At 61.5% G+C, this 12,961-nt stretch overlaps 2 protein-coding genes across 5 annotated transcripts in view; one reads left to right on the top strand and one right to left on the bottom strand.

The window, feature by feature from the left end:
- CTU2 (cytosolic thiouridylase subunit 2) overlaps positions 1-2,991 on the top strand; it is a 4,057-nt gene extending 1,066 nt beyond the window's left edge. Inside the window, exons 3-15 of one of the 4 annotated variants that reach the window (XM_027684971.1) lie at positions 49-127; positions 206-265; positions 338-398; positions 839-948; positions 1,037-1,320; positions 1,396-1,531; positions 1,635-1,766; positions 1,862-1,953; positions 2,038-2,129; positions 2,217-2,292; positions 2,392-2,458; positions 2,535-2,593; positions 2,675-2,847. In XM_027684971.1, the coding sequence (XP_027540772.1) occupies positions 49-127; positions 206-265; positions 338-398; positions 839-948; positions 1,037-1,320; positions 1,396-1,531; positions 1,635-1,766; positions 1,862-1,953; positions 2,038-2,129; positions 2,217-2,292; positions 2,392-2,458; positions 2,535-2,593; positions 2,675-2,723 (1,297 nt within the window). In that variant the 3' untranslated portion in view covers positions 2,724-2,847. Of the gene's footprint in view, positions 1-3; positions 128-205; positions 266-337; positions 399-838; positions 949-1,036; positions 1,321-1,395; positions 1,532-1,634; positions 1,767-1,861; positions 1,954-2,037; positions 2,130-2,216; positions 2,293-2,391; positions 2,459-2,534; positions 2,594-2,656 lie in introns of all 4 variants that reach the window. The other 3 variants (XM_027684970.1, XM_027684969.1, XM_027684972.1) reach the window with 3 other exon arrangements.
- PIEZO1 (piezo type mechanosensitive ion channel component 1) overlaps positions 2,954-12,961 on the bottom strand; it is a 24,617-nt gene continuing 14,609 nt past the window's right edge. Inside the window, exons 22-50 of the mRNA XM_027684977.1 lie at positions 12,743-12,931; positions 12,460-12,664; positions 12,249-12,347; positions 11,541-11,694; positions 10,865-11,108; positions 10,665-10,761; positions 10,410-10,578; positions 10,243-10,332; positions 10,024-10,112; positions 9,751-9,822; positions 9,230-9,330; positions 9,059-9,146; positions 8,681-8,770; positions 8,421-8,593; positions 7,996-8,342; positions 7,650-7,908; positions 7,383-7,571; positions 6,704-7,170; positions 6,454-6,601; positions 6,151-6,365; positions 5,858-6,016; positions 5,634-5,781; positions 5,341-5,529; positions 5,162-5,254; positions 4,885-5,057; positions 4,685-4,807; positions 4,519-4,598; positions 3,838-4,030; positions 2,954-3,731 (exon numbers count right to left, since the gene is read on the bottom strand). Of these exons, the coding sequence (XP_027540778.1) occupies positions 3,485-3,731; positions 3,838-4,030; positions 4,519-4,598; positions 4,685-4,807; positions 4,885-5,057; positions 5,162-5,254; positions 5,341-5,529; positions 5,634-5,781; positions 5,858-6,016; positions 6,151-6,365; positions 6,454-6,601; positions 6,704-7,170; positions 7,383-7,571; positions 7,650-7,908; positions 7,996-8,342; positions 8,421-8,593; positions 8,681-8,770; positions 9,059-9,146; positions 9,230-9,330; positions 9,751-9,822; positions 10,024-10,112; positions 10,243-10,332; positions 10,410-10,578; positions 10,665-10,761; positions 10,865-11,108; positions 11,541-11,694; positions 12,249-12,347; positions 12,460-12,664; positions 12,743-12,931 (4,890 nt within the window). The 3' untranslated portion in view covers positions 2,954-3,484. The remainder of the gene's footprint in view (positions 3,732-3,837; positions 4,031-4,518; positions 4,599-4,684; positions 4,808-4,884; positions 5,058-5,161; positions 5,255-5,340; positions 5,530-5,633; positions 5,782-5,857; positions 6,017-6,150; positions 6,366-6,453; positions 6,602-6,703; positions 7,171-7,382; positions 7,572-7,649; positions 7,909-7,995; positions 8,343-8,420; positions 8,594-8,680; positions 8,771-9,058; positions 9,147-9,229; positions 9,331-9,750; positions 9,823-10,023; positions 10,113-10,242; positions 10,333-10,409; positions 10,579-10,664; positions 10,762-10,864; positions 11,109-11,540; positions 11,695-12,248; positions 12,348-12,459; positions 12,665-12,742; positions 12,932-12,961) is intronic.

Raw genomic sequence — 12,961 nt, 5'->3', positions numbered from 1 at the left:
GGGCAGTGGAACAGACTCAGGGGTTCCTGTGTCCCCGTGTCCCCACAGTGGCTGCTTCCGTGAGTACTTCGTGCACAAATTCCGTGCAATGCTGGGCAAGAACCGCATCATCTTCCCAGGAGAGAAGGTACCAGGGGTGGGAGAATGCAGAGGGAGGACCCAGTGGTGGCACCAGGGCCGGTGACTGTTCTTGCTGTTCTTGCAGGTGCTGCTGGCGCTGTCGGGGGGCTCAGCCTCCAGTGCCATGGTCCGGCAGGTGCAGGAGGTGAGAGGGGGGCTCAGGAGGGGTCAGGGGGGGCACAGCTCACCCACCCTGCTCACCCTGTACCTCTGCCAGGGGCTCAGCCGGGAGGCAGCCAAGAGGCTCCGCTTCGTCCCCGGCCTTGTCTACGTTGAGGGTAAGGATGAGCCCTGCTGCCTGCTCCGTGTCCGAGTGCCCATTCCCAGACCTGTTCCCAGCCCATTCCTGGCCCTGCTGCGTGCTCAGTGTCCAACTGCCCATTCCCTGTCCCGCTACCTCCTCCCAGCTCTGCTGCCCATTCCCCTCCCCTGTGTCTGTTCCCTGCCTCACTGCCTGCTCCTTGCCCCACTTCCAGCCCCACTGCCTGTTCCCTGACCCAGTGCCTGCTCCCTGCCCCATTCCCAGCTCCACTCCCCCCTCCATGCCCCACTACCTGCTCCCAGCATAGGATCCCACTGCACCATGCCAGACCCGGGGTGCTGCCATCCAGCCTAGCAAGGCCATGGCACCCTGGGTTGTCCTCCTGGCCCCATGGATGCGGTGGGTGCCCCCTCCTCACCGTGACAGTGGCCCTGGCACTGCCCACCTGCCTTCCAGAGGGAGCTGTGCGCAGGCAGAGCCCAGAGCAGCGGAAGCAGACCCTGGCCCACATGGAGACCCTGCTGCAGGCCACCGGCTTCCCCTACCACCTGATCCACCTAGAGGAGGTATTGAGGTGACATGGGGACAGGTGCTGAGGTGAGGGGACACACCTGGACACCCCAACTTCCCCCTGTATCCATCTCTGCCCCACAGGCACTGGAGCTGCCCCCATCCATCTTACAGCCGGGGCCAGAGCAGTCCAGCAAGTCCGGCCCATCTGGCCCCTCCTACAAGGAGGCTGTGGACAGCTTTATCCAGCAGAAGCGACAGGAGGGGGACAGTGCCACCTCTCTGCCTGGCCATAGCACCCAGGACATGCCAGTGGGACCCCCGTACACTCCCCGCCTGCCTGACACTGCCCAAACCCAGGAGCTGCTTCGGATCTTCGAGGCCGTGGAGACATCGACAGCACGGGAGGAGCTGCTGCAGATGCTGCGGTGAGGGGCTGATCCTGCCCGGCTCCAGCACCAGCGTGGCATGGTGGCTCTGAACCGGTGTCACCTCACCCCCAGGACCCACCTCATCCTGCAGATGGCCCGGAGCAGGGGCTACTCCAAGGTGATGACAGGCGAGACCTGCACCCGCGTGGCCATCAAGCTCCTCACCAACCTGTCGCTGGGCCGCGGTGCCTTCCTCGCCGTCGACACAGTGAGTTGGGGACGGTCACCTGCACCCTAGGGGTGACATGATGCCATGGGGGGTGTCCAAGGCTTGGTGGTGGCACAGTCCCCTGGCAGCCACACACCCACAGGGCTTCACGGACAAGCGTCACGGCGACGTGATGGTGGTGCGGCCCATGCGGGACTACACGGCCAAGGAGATCGCCTTCTACAACCACTTCTTCAACATCCCCACCGTCATCGTGCCACCCCTCTTCACCAAGGTAGGGGTGTCCCATGTTGGGGATCCCAAGCTGTGTCTCCATGGTGGGGACAGACCTCCCAGTCTTGCCCCTACCCTCTCCACTTGCCCCCACAGCGCCGGGAGAAGCCCAGCATCCACCACCTGATCGAGCGCTTCCTCCTGGGGCTGCAGGAGGATTTCCCCTCCACCATCAGCACCGTTTACCGGTACAGGGACCCCCATGTGGAGGCACAGTGGGGTGGGGGGAGTGATTGGGGGATTGGGGTGCACTCACCCTGTGTTGGCTGCAGGACAGGGGAGAAGCTGAGCCCAGACCCAGCCAAGGCCAGCAGCGAGTCCCAGCGCTGCCTCCTCTGCCTCTGTGGCCTGGACATTGAGGGAGGTGAGTGGGTTGGGCATGGGGGGCTCAGAGGATTTGGGGAGCAGCTGTGCACCCCACAATTGCCCCCCTGCCCTTTGGCTCTTGCAGAGGAGGAGTTGGCCCTGGAGCCCACACTGATCTGGGAGGAGCTGGAGCCAGAGGGGAATGGGTGCTGCCAGCAGGGGTGAGCATGTGGGCAGGGGGATTCCAGCATTCCATACCCCCTCTGAGGCCACCCCAGTGACACCAATGAGTGTCCCTGTCCTTGTCGCTGTTCCCACAGGGCTGAGAGCAAAGCTGCCTATATTCCACTACTGTGCTACAGTTGCCGCCTCACCTTCAAGGAGCTGGTGAGGCTTTTGAGGTGCAGTGGGGTGGTTCTCCATGGGGATGGGGATCTCCAGCCTCACCCCTCATCTCTTGCAGGGCCCTCTCACCACACTGCCACCGTACATACGTGCTGAGGCCCAGCGCAGGATCCACAGGTAAGGGGGGTGGGAGTCCCCTCCCCACTGGCTCAGCCCCCAATGCCATGTCCATCCATCCAGTGTGTCCATCCCTTGCAGTGCGGAGATGGAGCGGCAGAAACAGAACCAGGAGCGCAGCAAGAGCTGAAGGGGTTGGGGACAGTGGGGGACACAGACCCCCGTCCCTCAGTGGCACTACTGGGGCAGGTGCCAGCCCCACCAGAGCTTGGTGGGGACCCCTGGCACCCATTTCTGCTCCAGCCAAGGGCAGGGAGAGCCCCCACCCCCCCATTTATTGGGGGCCAGGAGTGCTGGTAACCCCAGGGTAGCATGTCCCTGGTCCCCCCACCCTCCCTGCCCCAGCTACCTGTCAGCCAGGGAGGCCTCAAGTTTGTTTTATTCAATATCTATATAAATAAACCATTTGAATTCATAAAAAACAAAAACAAACTCGAAGTCAACAAGTGTCTAAAGTCCAACTGGGGTTGCCAGAACCCCTCCCCCCAACTGGAGGGGCCATAACTCAGGACCCCCATCCTGGAGATGAGGGGGCTATTGCTTTTGAGTTCAACCTGGTTCTGGAACAGGGTTGGGGACAACAAGGGAGAAGGTACAGGCTGGCTCCTGACCCCCCCATCCCCACCTGGCAGCCAGGGGCACCCAGGGGGCAGGGGGGACCACCTGCTGTCCCCCTCCCTGGGAAGGCACAACGTGGTCTGTGCAGGTGGAACAGCTTCAAAACATCGTAAGAAAAACATCCAGAAAAACATCCTCCCTCAAAGCGAGCGGCCAGAACCCCACATCCCACCGCCTCCCAGGGCAGGATGCGGTCCCAGCTTTGGAGGGGCTGGTTAAGGCATTGGCGGTGATGCCCCTGTGAGGGGAGGGGGCTGGAGCCCCTTCCCCTTATTACTTCTCCCGTGTCCACTTGATCATGGTCTCAGGCGAGCGGTAGAGGAAGATGAGCTTGGCGTAGAGCTCTTCCTCCAGCTCTAGCTCGCCCGTCTCCCGCACCAGGAAAATATCCTGGCACAGCTTCAGGATCCGATCCACACACGGCAGCTCCTCGAACATGATGGAGTGAGAGATCTCACTGAAGAACCCCCGCACAAACTTCCCAATCACCAGCACGATGGACACGTACAGCCCCATGACCCTGCAAGGGGGACACACATCCTGTATCCCTGAACCCCACCATCCCTTCCCTTCACACCCCACCCAGTGGTTGGAGCCCCCCAACACCCTCTGCCCCCTTCACATACCCATAGCCAGCCAGGAAGCCCAGGCTCGGGGGGCTGACTTTGTCGTTGAAGATGATCATGGGCAGGATGTTGCCATCCTCGGTGGGGGCGTCTTTCAGCCGCAGCACCCACCACTCCACAAAGCTGTCGCTCCCTTGGCCCCTGCGCTCCCGTTTCAGCTGCACCTCCACATCCAGGTAGCTGTCGGGGCCATCTGGGGGAGTGACACCATCAGGGCACAGCCTGGCTGCTGTGCTCTCAAGGATGAGTTTTTGGGGGAGGACATGGTGGGACTCATGTCCTCCCCATCTTCAAGGGGGTGGCACCATCAGCGACCAGCACAGCTGCTGGTGTGTCCCCAGTGCTGACTTTTATTGGGAGGGGGAAATAGTGGGACTCATGTCCTCCCCATCTGCAGGGCAGTTGGCACCATCAGGGCACAGCATGGCCACTAGTGGGCACCCAGTGATGATTTTTTCAGTGGGGGGACTTGGTGGGACCCATGTCCTCCCTGTCTGCAGGGGGTGGCACTATCAGGGCAGAGCACAACTGGTGGGCACCCAATGATGAATTTTTTTAGGGCGGGGGCACACTGGGACTCATGTCCTCCCTGTCTTCAAGGGGGTGGCACCATCAGGGCACCGCACAGCAGCTGGTATGCCCCAGTGCTGATTCTTTTGGGGGGGTCATGGTGGGACCTACCTGGCAGGAGCTGCTCGACAGGTTCAGCCTCGACATCGTTGGGCGCACGGACGTATCTCGGGAATAGGTTGGCCACTTGGCTGCAAGAAAGTGGGGTGAGGAGGGGGGTTACACCATCCCACCAAGCATGGAGGTCTGGTTCCCCCCCTCCCCAGGGGACACTCACACGGGGGCATCCCGGGTGCCGTCCAGCAGCTGGGCCAGCTGCAGGCGCTCGGGTGCACCGGGCACCAGGTCGGTGGTGTGCTTGTCAAAGGCAGTCTCCACCGTGCCCCCCTTGCCCAGGTCCCTGTGGGTAGTAGAGACTGAGTGTGTGTAGGGGGGATGCAGGCAGGGCTGGACCCCCCCTTGCCGTGCCAGCAGTACCTCTGGAAGGACCAGGTGAAGCGGACGGTGATGTCGGAGGAGCCATTCAGCAGCTCCTGCCGCATCTGCTGGCGGCTGGGGGGGCTGACACTCCAGAGCGAGCCCGAGCTGCCCTCGATGCGGGCGGTCACGATGTCCTCGTAGCCGTAGAGGGTGATGAACTGCATAGCCACCTGCCACGGGGGGGACACAGCTCAGCCCCACCATGGCCTCTGCCAGCCCCCCAGGCAGCCAGTGGGATGGAGCAGGCAGGTTTTGGGAGGGGGGGAGGATTTACCGGGTCATGCTCGAAATGCCGGGTGAGGTCTTCGTAGTCATCGGGGGTGAAGGGCTTAATGGATTGCTGCTGGGCGCTCATGGTGAACAGTGGCTAGGGGGGACAGGGGGCCATGAGCAGGGCAGGGGACCCCAGTGTCTCATCAGGGGACCCCCAGCACACCCCCTACACATCCTCACCTCATACCCCCCCAGCTGGAGGGCGACAGTGACGTCAATGGGGTGGTTGACGATACCCACCACGGAGCGCACCAGCGACATGAAGAGCAGGGGGAACCAGATGATGCACACGAGGAAGAGGATGATGAGGCCCCCCATGCCATACTTCACAACCTTCTTCTTCTTCTGCCCCTTGGGCTGGGGGTATTTCTGGGATGGGAGGGAGACAGCACACAGTGTTGGGAGGACGCAGGGGGACCCCAAACAACAAGAGGCTTAGTGGGGGGCCCTTCCTGGCACAGGGGGGACTGTACCTTCTCAGTCTCACGGCTGCACTTGATGATGAAGATGTTGGCATAGATGTCCTCCACACACATCCAGTTGGAGAGAGACAGCGTGGTGTCCGTCCAGACCCAGTCCATCACAGCGCGCAGCTCCACCAGGAAGGGCACGAGGCGAAATCTGGGGGGGACACAGGGAGGGGAGGTGGTATGGCACCCTTGGGGTGCCTGGAGGTCCACGCAGCCCTGTGCCATACCCCTGGAAGAGGAAGAGGTTGAGGTAGTTGTATTTCTTGGTAAGGAAGTTGCCCAGGATGCGGGTGGGGTAACCGCAGCGGATCTGGTAGGCCGACAGCGCAAAGTAGATGCACTTCACGAAGTACCACAGCTGGGCCACCATGTTGAGGTTGAACAACCTGCAGGAGGGACATGTCACCCCTCAGCCACCTGTCTGGCCAGCCTGGGCCACCGTGTGGGCTTGGGGACACAAAGGTGCCACCCAAGGACTACACTGTGCCATGGCAGGGCATCCTTAGGGGATGCTCAGTACCTTTCAGTGACGGCTGGCAGGATAAAGAACATCCAGACGTGGATGCCAAAGACCAGGACGACCTGAAATATGAGCTTGCCCAACACAGTTTTGCGGAGGTAGAGCGCGCGGTCGATGATCATGGTGGTGAACTGGAAGAGCAGCATGACCAGGAAAGCCTGCGGCACTTGGTTTTCTGACAGTGAGGAGGTGATGTCGGTAGCCGCCGAGTGTTTCTGAGATGCAGGAGAGGTCAGCATATGGTCAGGCCTCATCCCGCAGTGGGGGCTTGCCAGTCAGTGCCCTGCAGGACCCTTTGCTCACCCCGAAGGCCCAGAAGCCAAAGACAATGATGATGAAGTCGATCACATCGACCAGGAACATGAAGGCGTAGACATCGGTGGCCGCGCGGTTCTCAGTGTCCAGAATGTCCTTGAAGAATTTGCGCACCGGCTGGTACATGCTCTGTGCTCTACAGGGGACAGGGGACACAGGGGACATAGGGGACATAGGGAATGGTTGACAGGGGCTGCACCCCACATCCCCCACCCTAACCAGCACCACTGGCACTCACGTGGTGAGGAAGAAGCACTTGACCCACAATCCAAATGCCTTCAGCTTCCTCTGAGCATGGCTCTCTTCTGCCTCTCCCGTCTTCTCCCCAACTCCTGGACGTGAGGCTAAGCACACAGAACAGTTAGGGTCCAGCCGGGCCATACTGTGGCGGTGCCAGCCTTGCCACGCTTGTGAGAGCAGGGAACTGGTGCTCCCTTGATCTGATGTCTTCCTCCCCTGAGTCGTCTTCTTCCTATAGCGGAGCTCCATGGCCTCACTCCCCTCTTCCTGCTCCATGGCATCACCCTCCGACTCCGATCTCCTGTTTGAGCCTGGTGCTCCTGGCTCTTCTGGAGCCTCCATCCCTTCCTCAGACACCATCAGTGATGGGGGCGCTGCTTCCTCCCACTTCTCCTCTTCCTCTGCCCACTTCGCCTCCCTCTTCATCTTGGATAAGGACTCATCACAGTCCCACAACCCATAGGCCTGTGGAGGGACATGGTCAGGGGGAGGGGGGTTCTGATGTCCCCCAGCCCCATGCACCTCATCCCCCACCCGCAGCATCAGTTCCCAAAAAGCAATGGTGGGAAACCACAGCAGAGACACCAAGCACCCACTGGTTCTCTTCAGAGCTCCCAGGACCACCTCCAGCTCCCACAAAACGCCCACCCACGCATTGCCCATGCCTCAGAGCTCACCTGTAGCAGGGAGCGATGGAAAAAGAGGGCCAGGAGCTGGAAGAGGTCATAGTTGAGGTAGCGGGTGCTCTTCTCCAAGCCCAGGATGCGTGGTGGGAAGAAGGGCTTGCCCTCATTGCGCAGCAGTGTGGTGTAGCTGTTCCAGGGGAAGAACCCGAACTGGGAGAAGTATTTCACCAGCACCATCACCTGTGGGGATGCTGGGGTCAGTGGGTGGCAGTAGGGGGCCGGGTGGCATCATCCCCTCACCGGTCACCCCCTGCCCACCTCAGTGAAGATGATGGCGGTCATCCAGAAGCGCTTGGTGGGCCGGGGGATGGAGAGCATGGCCCAGAGGAAGATGAGGATGGGCAGAAAGAGGGAGATGATGGAGGCGGACGCTATGTTGTTGAGGATGATGATGAAGTAGCAGACCAGATCAGAGTGGGCGGTCACACAGTAGTACCCAGCCAGCAGCAGCTTCAGGAACCGGTTGTGGGACTGATAGAAAACCTCTGCCTCTTTCAGCGTTTGAGCGTGTGGCTTCCTGCAGGGTGCAGCAAACAGGCTGAGCCATCCCTGCCGCCCTCCAGCCCCATCCCCACTATCCCCACTGTCCCCACATCCCCTGTACCTGATCAGGAGGAGCTCACCGGCCGTCCTCCTGCGGTTCAGGAGCACGGACAGGCGCTGCTGAGACCCAGCCATATCCTCTTGGGACCCCTCAGACATCACCTGCTCCTGGCTGTCCTCGAGGGGTGTGAGCCCCCATGCCTGCGGCACTGCCAACTGCTCCCTTGGGGAGTCTCTCTGCACTTGCCTGGCAGCAGCACCATTTTGGGAGTCTGTAGTCAAAGACCTGCCTGGGCTCAGCTCCTCTGGGGGCCCCTCAGGCGGCTGCTCTGGCGGCTGCTCCGGCATCTGCTCCGGTGGCTGCTCTATGTACAGTTCATCCAGGACCTCCTCGCTCATCTTCAGTCCCTGCAGTGGGCAGGGGGTTAGTGCCACTGCAAGGCTGCCACCTCCCCGCCCTGTGCCCTGGTGTCCCCCCGTGCTCACAGAGGCCAGCCGCACAGCAATCGTATATCTCTCCACATACAGGATGTTGAACATGTCCAGGTATTCCCGGGTGCAGTCCTCCATCCACTGCGTCAGCCCGTCCACCACGGCCTGGCACAGCAGCCACAGGAACCGGAGCATGTTCAGTGCCCGATGCAACACATTGCTCTGCTCTGCCAGGGCAAAAAGAGGGGTGGAGCATCACTTGGTGTCCACTCAGACCACCCAGCAGGCCCCTGCTCTGCAGTCCTGCTGCCCACCTGCAGACAGACCAGAACCTGTCACAGTCACTTCCTCCTCGTGCTCAGGCTCTTCAGCCTCCAACTCTGTCCCTCTCCCTCCACGGTCCCCTGCAAGTGTCAGACCCCCAGGGAAGGGGTAGCAGTGACTTAACAGAGGATAGACATAATTTTTGGGGCTCTCCCATTCATCATCCCACCCCTTGTTCCCCCACATCCACCTCAAAAACCAGTGTGGGCACCAAAGAAGCTGCACAGCTTGTGCTCAACCCCATGGTAGCCATCAGAGAGTCCACACACACACACTGGGAGCCCCACTGCCAGGACAAACAGCGGGCACCAGGCAGGGCTCTGGCCCCTCCTGGCCCCTCCAGCCCTCTTTTGGGGTGTCAGACCCACCTGCAGCACCCTCAGCACGGGGTTGCACCCGCTGTTCCTGCTGCCGGAGCACTGTCCTGGTGTTGGTCGTCATGGCCTGGTGGATGAGCTGGAGGGGGGACAGGGGCCATCAGCACCCCATGGGCATGGCCAGCATCCCCAACCCCACCACAGCCCCCCAGCCTTGCCCACCTGGAAGGGGCCCTGCCTCCCCGACTGCAACTCCTCTGGCACCTCCTCCTCCTCCTCCTCGCTGTCCGACTCAAAGAGGTAGTATTCCCCAGAATGCAGCACTGCCGGGGTTGCATGGGGTGTCACGGCGTGGCCACGCTATGGCAGGGGTGTCACACCCAGGCTGGCCCCGCGGCCATGTCACAGGGCTCCCTGCCCAGCACTGAGCTGAGGACACCCCTGGGGGGGACCCCAAGTGGGGACATAACCGACTCAACTGCCACATCCCCAAGGTGGGAGCCCTCCCTCACCAGCATTCGGAGGTGACTCCAAAGCCAGCCTGGCACCCCCAGTCCAACACCTTGTTAGTAACGGGGAGCAGAGGAGCCGTGGTTAGGGGTACACACATGGGGACAGGGGACATGCAGGGTGTCACCTTGCCCAAAGCACTGCCACCACCGCTCCCCGCGGGTGTTAGTGGTCCCGGCGGGGGGACCTCACCGAGGTTATGGCCCCGTTATGGCCCCATGCCAGGGCAGTACCTCCGGCGTGGTCTAACCCTGGCCGCCACCACCGCTCCCTCTGCCGGGATGGGTCCACTGGGGCACGGGGTGCTGTGGGATGGCAGATGGAGGGCTGAGAACGGCCACACTCGATGCACCCACCCCATGTGTTGGGGGGAAGCCGAGGGACGGGGAGAGGGTCACCAAAATGCTCCGTGAGGCTCCACCAGGATGGGCGTCAGCGATGGGTCACAGTCCCCCTGTGTGCCCAGAGAGGGGTTGGGGACACAGGAGGGACCCCCTGGCTCTCACCTCTCCCAGCCTCATCCTGTTCCTCGCTGGTGCTGCGGGACAGCTGCTCCTGCCGGTACTTGTCCTGCTTGGCTCGGATCCGCTCCATCCTGGAGGCAGAGGATGCTGTGGAGCCTGCTGTCCAAACCCCTCCAGAGGCACTCCCACATACACAGGGGTGCCCCAAAGCACTGGTGGCTGCAGGGAGGGGTGTCCCAGTGCCCCCCAAAAGCCACTCACTGCCGCTTCAGCTGGGCCAGTGACTTCCTCTCGGCTCTTTGGTGGGCAATCAGGCTCTTCGTGATGCTGGCCTGGAACAGCACAACACCCCTGTGGGGACAGGGATGGTGGGAGGGTCAGGGGGGTACTTTGGCACCTGCAGGGACCCTCCAGGACCCCAACGCCACCTGGAAGGTTGCATGGTAGAGGCCCTGAGGTCCCACAGGACGTGCACGTAGTAGCTGCTGAGGAAAATACGCCGCTGGACCAGGAGGAAGAAGAAGCAGATGCTATCCAAGATGATTCCTGCCTCCTCCACAGGCAGTGAGCAGTCATGGTCCTTGCCCATCTCCTTGGCTGGCAGGCAGAGGTGCAGGCAGGTCAGGCAGCAGCCCAAACCCACACCCCCAAGGCCACTAGACCCCCCCAGACCAGCAGCTCACGGTCGTAGTAGCCTGTGACAGTGCAGACGAGGCTGAAGAGCTGGATCACCCAGCAGAAGTTGTTCTGCATCTGCTGCACGAAGACGCAGGAGAGGAGCTGCAGGGAGAGAGGGCCCACACGGGGTTTGTCACCACCTGTCCCCTCCCCAGGGAACGCCCCAGGTGACTCCAAGGAGCCCACAGCGGGGACAACGACTCACCGACAGCATGTTTTTGGAGATGATGACTGTGATGTTGTAGAGGATGAGGCAGTCCCAGACCACCAGGCGGGGGCGGGTTGGCTTGCACAGCATGGCCGTGCCGAAGAGGAGGAGGTAGAAGCAGGCCAGCAGGTAGCCGAGGCCAAAGAGGCTGATGCGGTTGGACCCGGTGATGAAGATCACCACCAGCACGAACCAGAAGAGATAGCGAAAGATCACCACCTTCACCATGTCCAGGTAGCTCCTGCAGGATGGGGCACTCAGAGCATGGGCTCTGTCCCCTCCATGCTTCAGCCATGGGGTGGTCCTGTCCCAGCACTGGGGCGAGGGCTTCCCTGCCCCAAGGGGGTCCCAGTCTCATCCTAGGAGATCCCAGCCCAGCAGCTCCTACTGCCTGAGGGTCCCATCCATCCTGTCCACACCCTAAGGAGCCCCGTTTCAGGGTGGAGGTCCCATCCTGGTGGCAGTCTCATTCTGTCCATACCCCAAAGGGTCTCATCCCAGGGGAGCATCCCATCCCGGAAGGGTCCCATCTTGTCCATACCCCAAAGGGTCCCATCCCAGGGGAGGTCCTATCCTATCTATACCCCAAGGGGTCCCTTCCCAGGGTGGGTTCTCATTCCCAGCCCATGAGGGATCCCACCCCGGGTTAGGGTGCTGTGCCGCAGGCACCCACCGGCAGAGGAGGAAGTTCTCCTCAGGGTCGTAGGGGTCCTTCTCGTGGTCGAACCGCTCCTCGTTGTCGCCTGCCGCATCCTTCCAATGCTTAGAGCGCTCGGCCTCGAACACGCGCCACTGCTGCGCCGCACACAGCAGCAGCAAGAAGTCGTCTGCAGGCACATGGCTCAGGCTGGGGGGCTCCCCAGAATGCTGGCACCCACCAAGCCCCTCCCCAAGGAACGGGGCACCCCACGCCACTCCTCCCCAGGACTTAGGGTTCATTGTCTCCCCCATGCAGGTGTGGTTTTCCCCAGGCTCTGCCCCCTTTGGGGTGTGGCTTGAATCAAACTCCTCACATAGGGGTGTGGAGCTCTCCAGGCCCCTCCTTCTCTCCAAAAGAGCATGTGGCTCCGACCCACTCTTTCCCAAAAGGGACAGAGATCTCCCATAGCTCCTCCTCCCAAATGGGGGTGGGTACTGTTTAAGCCCCACCTGCAAGGGGGGCAGACTCTTCAAGCTCCTCCCACCCTTACTGCCTGTTCTTCCATCTCCTGGAAGCAGGATGGGACCCCTATAGTGGCTGGGGGTGCTCCAGGGGCACTGGGGTGCCAAGGGCTGGTGTAGGGGGACAGGGCACCCTGCAGGCAGGGGGCTGCCAGGACTGGAGTAGGGCGACAGGGCAATCCACAAGCAGAGGATTCCCAAAGGATGGGGGGATACTCACTGATGAGATTGGTGGATTTGGGGGGCATGACGAAGTCAGGCAGGAAGAGCCACTTGATGAGCGCCGAGTTCATGGGGACATTCCATCGCCATGGATAGTCTGGGGGGCAGCAGGAACACTCATGCCAGCCCCCTCCTCCAACCCCTTCACAGGCTCCCCACACATGGACCACACCTCCCTGAGCCCTGGAAAGGCCCCCTGTGCCCCTTACCCCTGCAGAGGGCGGGTGGCATGCCCACACACAGCAGGTACTGGAAGAGGAAGAAGATGACGAGGAAGAGGCAGTACTTGGGCCAGAGGCGGGCGATGGCCGCCCGGCGCCGCAGTGTCATCATGACCACGAGCCAACAGCCGTGCAGGATCACCAGGAAGTTCATCCGCTGCCCGATTACGGTCACCATCATCAGGAAGCAGACCTGGGGGCAGGAGGGTGCAGGGGCTCAGCACTGGGGTGCAGTGAGCAGTGGGACCCCCCCACAGTGCCCTGCTCCCACCTCCAAGCCAAACTTGTAGTAGAAGTAGTTGACTAAGTATTTGGCACATGAGACGATGTTCCGGTCGCGGTCTAATTTCTTGTTCGTGTTGGTGTCCCTGCCTGTGTCCTTCTCCCTGTCCGTGTCCCTGTCCCTGTCCGTGTCCCTGCCCATGTTCCTGTCTGTGTCCATGTCCCTGTCCCTGTCCGTGTCCCTGCCCATGTTCCTGCCTGTGTCCAT

Source organism: Neopelma chrysocephalum, unplaced genomic scaffold (assembly GCF_003984885.1).
Source record: "Neopelma chrysocephalum unplaced genomic scaffold, ASM398488v2 Primary Assembly neopelma1_68, whole genome shotgun sequence".
Classification (NCBI taxonomy): domain Eukaryota; kingdom Metazoa; phylum Chordata; class Aves; order Passeriformes; family Pipridae; genus Neopelma; species Neopelma chrysocephalum.
This window is presented reverse-complemented; position numbering and strand designations above follow the sequence as displayed.